The following is a 6,872-nucleotide window of genomic DNA, read 5'->3' as shown; positions in this document are numbered from 1 at the left end:
GTGTGTGTGAGAGAGTAGAGTGTGTTTGTGTGTGTGTGTGTGTGTGTGTGTGTGTGTGTGTGTGAGAGAGAGAGAGAGAAAGAGAGAGAGAGTAGCGTGTGTGTGTGTGTGTGAGAGAGAGAGAGAGAGAGAAGAGTGTGTGAGTGTGAGAGAGAGAGAGAGCAGAGTGTGTGTGTGTGTGAGAGAGAGAGAGAGAGAGAGATAGTGTGAGTGTGTGTGTGAGAGTGAGAGAGATAGTGTGAGTGTGTGTGTGAGAGAGAGAGAGTGTGTGTGTGTGAGCGCCCTCTACTGTCAGCGGTCGCTATGGTAACGTCAAACGGAGCCGCAGACTCTAATGGCAGAAGAACATCAGGCTCGATGAGATCCCGCGCTAACAGACACACACACACACACACACCAGAACTCTGATCTTTGAGGATTATTAGGCGGACACTGGAATATCCGTGATTGAAGATGCCGTGGATTGTGCCTTTTCTCCATTTCTACTCGAACTTTCCACTAACTTGCGCTGTTTCTCTACATCTGTCTGCAGTGCACGGCGAATGCGCGCGCCCGCGGGCGGATAACAGCGCCCGACATGTTTTCACTCCTCAGGAACACAGATCCGATCCTGAGTGATGCATCATGGTCCTGTCGCGCGCGCGTGTGTGTGTGTGTGTGTGTTCTGATGATCAGAGGTCAGTGATTGATGGAGGATCGATGATGATGATGATGATGATGAAGATGATGATGGGCAGATGCTCGTGCACGCGCTCACACTCACACACATCACCTGACAGCTCGCTTTAATGGATTACTGACAACTAGGTCGGATTTTTCTGACAAATGAATGGATTACCGAGTCGCACCTCATTATTACACATCACTCCTCTTCATCTCATTCTCTGCTGATCTCAGATCGGACATTTCCTGAGCTCTTTACCACATGTAAGTTCACAGACTGGTGTTAAAGGGGTCATGACAGGAATTTTTAACATTTATTTAGTAATACATGACTATTTTCTCTCTGCGTCGAGCTGCGCTTCAGTGTAAACAGCCAGTGCTCTGATTGGCTGCAGTCTTTGCATGAGAAATGAAGGATCATGACGTGGAGGTGTTTCAAACCCTTCATCATGTAGTGCTTCATGTAGAAATGATGAAATCAAGAAGAAATGAATAGTATAATACTATAAAAACAAAATCCCTGTGCATTTCTTGTCTGCTACTAATATCAGCAACAGAAATGAGCGGTTTGAGCAGATCTAGAATTAGACTATATTCTAAAGCAATAGGTAGCATTATGTAAACAATTAGTTAAACTAAAGTGCGTCCCAGTTTGCACACTTAAGCACTATTCTGATTCTGTGCTGCTTTGTGTGATTAGTGTGATTAGTGTGTTCACACTGAGTGCACTTCAGTTACCCATGATGCACTTAATTAAAGAAAAAAAGAGGGCCATTTTAGTTTCTATATTCTCAAAGGTGCTGATTGTGATCAAGATCAATTGGTTTAGATGTTTAAACACACACACACACACACACACACACACATTAGAGATGCACCGATGATAACCAATGATTTTTTAAACCGATATATTGGCTGATAAAACTAAATCCAAATTTTTATATAATTTTTGAGAGCCTGATTACAAAAACTAAAGTCTCCTCATTGAAAGCCATGTCCCAAACACACAATTATAATGATGTTTTCTTTATAATTGTATGTAGCCAATCATCAGGCTGGCAATCAGCAAACCTCCCATGTTTAAACATCAGCACCTCTGTGACTTTAGGAACTCAAAATGGTTAATTTGGTGAGAAAGAGAGAGCTGTAATGGGAGAACTAATGTCTCTGCTCATCTTTAACCCAACGATGGTGAATAATTGCTACTGCTCTAATACAGCCATAAATAAACTGACCTTGATCATCTCTAAAGTACAAATACTACAGTCTGCTGAGGCATTATACACCCGAAACAAACACCAGTAACACTGAAAGTCAGCACATTCTGACTCAAAACCCATAAATATTACATCAGCAGATCAGAAGGAAACACTAGAATGAAAGCAGCGGTTTGCTGTCAGTCCAGGATCAGTTATCATTCAATGACAGGTTATTAGCAAAGCCTTCTTCATGGTTCATAAACAGTCTGTGCGGAACAAACACAATCCCAGACTGTGATCATCTGCTTCGTTATAATAACCCTCAGCTCTTTCTTAATATTGATCCCTCTGATATAGAGACATGGGTTTCCATTTCCAGGAGCAGAGAAATAATTCACTGTATTCGTACAGAGAAAATAATGCAGCTTTTCCCAATCACTGTAGAACTTCTGTTAGAGCGACCTGAAATACGCACAGCACTGTTCATTTATTTTGTATCTTTGTTCTATTGAGTTTATTCATCATATTGTTTGTTATTTGCTTCTGTTGTTTCATTACTATTTACTTCAATAATTGACTTTTTACCTACATTCGTCTAGTGTAGTTTTTGCTGTGATGTCGAAATTGGTGTGGAAAACTGTGAAATTAAACTGGTATCTAACATGGTATAATTATCCCATTCCCAGCAAATAAAAAAAAATCATATTGTTAAAGTAAAATAAAATATACAATATAGGATTTTGGTCATATCACCCTCCCCTGTCATAACCCCTTTAACATCAGTGATGTTTAATATTGTTGAATTGCAAGAATTTCACTTTTGTTTCTGTTTTTCAACAGTGCATCAGAGGCTGTGGAGGCCAGAGAAAACGCAGTCAATAACAACTGAATGTATGCCATGAAGAAACTCCCTCTGAATGAGAAGGTAAAGTGGGGAGAGGCTTCCCAGATCAAACCAGAAGCGCTATAGCCAGCAAAACAAAGGAGGAGCGGAAACATGTTGTGGACGGTGGTTCTGAGGTCCGTAGCGTGGCCTACATTTGTAGCGTCCCTATTTCTAGCAGTGGGACCTGCATTCTCCGGAGTCTTTAATGCCTCAGGAAAAGATATTTTTAGTGAGTTTGGAGAGTTCCAGCTCAGTGAGAAAGGCCCAGCGGAGCTACGGAAGCTCCAAGCCTCTAATCTTCATCCCAACTTGTACTTTAACCAAGACGATATACCACTGTTGAGACAAAGGTCCACTACAACTCATAGCCAGATTTTTAAAGTCATCCGGACCGCTGTGATGACGATGCTCTCGACCGGCCCGCTCTACATGCCACCCACAAAGCATGAGGAGTTCACCAGCAAATGGAATGAGATTTATGGAAACAACCTCCCAGCGCTGGCCCTGTACTGTTTGCTGTATCCCGAGGACTCTTCTGCCCTGCTCTTCCTGATGAAGTTCATGGACCGAATGTCGGAATATCCGGACTGGAGAGTAACCAGTGCACCCAATGATGAAGTTCCAATGGCTCATTCGCTCACTGGATTTGCTACTGCTTTTGACTTCATCTACCCGTTCCTGGACCAGCAGCGCCGAGACCTGTACTTAAAGAAGATTAGTGCTGAGACCAGAGAGCTGTACGAGGCCTCGAAGTACCGGGGCTGGGGGAAACAGTTCCTTCAGAACCACCAAACCACTAATATTCTGGCCATTCTGACCGGAGCAATAGTCGTGGGTGCACATGATGTCACTGAGTCGATGGTTTGGAAACAGGTGTCTGTAAATTACATGGAGAAGACAATGTTTCTGTTAAATCATGTTGTAGACGGCTCTCTGGACGAGGGAGTTGCGTTTGGGAGCTACACTGCTAAGTCCGTTACGCAGTACGTTTTCCTAGCGCAGCGCCACTTCAACATAGACAACACTCAGAACAACTGGCTGCGCACTCACTTCTGGTTTTATTACGCCACGCTGCTTCCCGGCTTCCAGAGAACGGTCGGTATCGGGGACTCCAACTATAACTGGTTCTACGGGCCAGAGAGCCAGTTAGTCTTTTTAGATACTTTTGTGATCAGAAACGGGTCGGGGAATTGGCTGGCGCAGCAGATTAGGAAGCACAGGCCTAGAGACGGTCCCATGAGTCAGTCCTTGGCCCAGCGCTGGACGACGCTTCACACAGAGTTTATCTGGTATAACGCCGACCTCACGCCACAGCCCCCTCACGGCCACAGTAAGGCCAAGATGCACATATTCTCCAACTGGGGCGTGGTGACGTACGGCGCGGGTTTATCTGTGGCTCAGGGCAACACCTTTGTCTCATTTAAATCTGGAAAGCTGGGTGGCCGGGCAGTGTTTGACATCGTCCATGCAAAGCCTTACTCATGGGTGAACGGGTGGAACAGCTTCAACCCTGGTCACGAGCACCCCGATCAAAACTCATTCACTTTCGCCCCTAATGGACAAGTATTTGTTTCCGAGGCTCTATACGGCCCCAAATACAGCTTCCTAAACAACGTGTTAGTGTTCAGCCCTTCCCCGACCAGCCAGTGTAACATCCCTTGGGAAGGTCAGCTTGGCGAATGTGCGAAGTGGCTGCGCTGGACCGACGACGGGGTCGGAGACTCGGCAGGAGAGCTGGTCGCCGCCTCTGCCCACGGAGACACCATGTTCGTGAGCGGCGAAGCGGCCGCTGCGTATTCCCCAGCCATGAGACTGAAGAGTGTGTACCGAGCCCTGGTGCTCCTCAACTCACAGACTCTCCTGGTGGTCGACCATGTTGAGAAAAGACACGACTCGCCAGTGAACATGGCCAGTGCGTTCTTTCACAACCTGGATATCGACTTTAAGTATGTGCCCCATAGTTTCTCAGACAGGTACAATGGGGCGCTGATGGACGTCTGGGATGCTCATTACAAGATGTTCTGGTTTGACAGTCAGGGACACAGTCCTGATACTCAGATACAGGAGGCTGAGCAGGAGGCAGAGTTTAAAAAGAGGTGGACACAGTTCATCAATGTCTCCTTTCCTTTCACTGATTCAGTCAGTAGAATGGCGTACGTGATGCACGGGCCTTACGTGAAAGTCTCCGACTGTAGGTTCATTGAAAGCAGTAAGAATGGGCTCAGACTTTCTCTCACCATCAACAATACTGAGAAAATAGTTTCGATAGTAACCAATCACAAAGACATAGGGGCACGTTCAAGCTATCTGGGGTTTGGGGGTTACGCTAAGGTGCAAGACAGACATCAGATAGTCCGGTTTGGCTTGGGGACACAGCTTGTCCCCAAACAGACCAAGTTACACAATCATCTGTTCGACTTTGGAGTTACGGTGAATGTTGCAGCCGGGGTAATACTGTGTGTGGCGATTGTTTTCCTGACCCTACAGCGCAAGTTTTACGCTTGCTTTAGCAGACTGATGCGTTACGCTTTGCTTTCTGTCTTAATCCTGTGGATAAGCGAGCTCCTGTTCGTCTCCAACAGCTGCGATCAGCTCCTGTGTGGAGTGAAGTGGCACGGATCCGCCACAGACCCGGAGCTCAGCAAACAAATGACCCTTTATGACCAGCATCAGCTCCCTCTCCCCACTGTAGTGATAACATCGCTGCCTGGCTCCGGGTCCGACATCCTTAAGCACCTTTTCTACAACAACACAGACTTCGTCTACCTACGCATCCCCACAGAGCACTTGGATATACCTGAAACAGAGTTTGAGTTTGACTCTTTAGTGGATGCTTGTGAATGGACACGCTCAGAAGCACAGTATGGGCGTTTTAAAATGATTCAGGGCTGGCTACATTCACTGGTCCACAACACCCACTTATTCCTGCAAAATATCCCACTCCATGACACCAGCCACATGAAACCGGCCCAAAGAGTCAGTCTCTCCCAGGACAAGAGGAGGAGACTGAGGAGACGAGAGTCCAGGGCTGAGATGAAAGGTCGAGTGCGAGTGGACAGGGATGTGGAGTACGTGAGGGAGTTGAGGAGACACACGGTGGACTACCCTAATGCCCGTGTCGTCCTCAACCTGTGCAGCGGCAGCTGGGCTCTAAAGCTGCCCTTTCTCCAAGAAGTCCTCGGCCCATCTCTGAGGGCCATCTACGTCATCCGGGACCCTCGTGCCTGGGTTTATCTGATGCTGTACAATAGCAAACCTAGCCTTTACTCGCTCAAGAACATTCCTCAGCATCTAGCCCTCCTTTTCAAAGAGGATACGGTTAGTGACGGGTGTCCGACCGCATTCGCAGCCGAGTTCAGAACGCTGTGGCTCCTCATATCCCGTTCAGAGACCGATCCTGTGCTGTTGCTGGCCCACCTGTGGCTCGCCCACACGGCCGCCGTCCTCAGAGTCACGTCCACCTTATCCGAAGAGTCCTTTCTCCAGGTCAGGTTTGAGGATGTTGTAGATTATCCTCTGGACACAGCCGAGAAGATACACTCCTTCCTCGGAGTCCCCGTATCTCCCTCGGCCCTGAATCAGCTCATGTTCACCACCTCCACAAACTTGTATAACTTGATGTATGAAGGGGACATATCACCAGCCAACATCAACATATGGAGGCGAAACCTGCCAAGGAGAGACATCAGACTCATAGAGCACACCTGTGGGTTCCTGATGAGGCAGCTCGGGTATCAAAGGTTCACTGACTGATTAGCTGCTGGCCAGCTGTTGTCCTAAATCTCTTGTGTCTGTTTGATATTTATGTTGTATTTTTGCACAAATTTGGGTTGCAAACCAAGTAAAAGTGATAATGAAAGAAATAGGCACAAGAATTGAATGTCAGTCTGCACCATGTCTAATCTAACATGTCATGTTTTACTACAATGCCTTCAGGATACCGTTCAGAAGTTTTAGATCAGTAAGATGTTTTTAAAAGAAGTCACTTCTGCTCACCAAGGTCTGCATTTATACAGTAAAAAGAGTTGTATTGTGAAATATTATTGCAAGCTAAGGGTGTCCTCACACTAGGCACGGTAGTCTTGTCCCGAGCCCTGGCGCGATTGTCCGCCTATTGAGACCTA

General features: G+C 46.6%; 1 protein-coding gene across 3 annotated transcripts in view; it reads left to right on the top strand.

Moving 5' to 3' along the window:
• Positions 1 to 330: 330 nt before the first annotated feature.
• dselb (dermatan sulfate epimerase like b) overlaps positions 331 to 6,872 on the top strand; it is a 7,199-nt gene continuing 657 nt past the window's right edge. The window contains exons 1-3 of one of the 3 annotated variants that reach the window (XM_079863456.1): positions 331 to 927; positions 1,017 to 1,093; positions 2,703 to 6,872. The exon at positions 2,703 to 6,872 is cut by the window's right edge and continues 657 nt beyond it. In XM_079863456.1, coding sequence (XP_079719582.1) covers positions 2,860 to 6,501 — 3,642 coding nt within the window. In that variant the 5' untranslated portion in view covers positions 331 to 927; positions 1,017 to 1,093; positions 2,703 to 2,859 and the 3' untranslated portion in view covers positions 6,502 to 6,872. The remainder of the gene's footprint in view (positions 928 to 1,016; positions 1,094 to 2,702) is intronic. The other 2 variants (XM_079863457.1, XM_079863455.1) reach the window with 2 other exon arrangements.

The sequence above is a fragment of the Squalius cephalus genome (assembly GCF_949319135.1).
Source record: "Squalius cephalus genome assembly, chromosome: 25".
NCBI classification, from domain to species: Eukaryota; Metazoa; Chordata; class Actinopteri; order Cypriniformes; family Leuciscidae; genus Squalius; species Squalius cephalus.
Note: the sequence above shows the minus strand (reverse complement) of the source record. Positions and strands in the feature narration are given on the sequence as shown.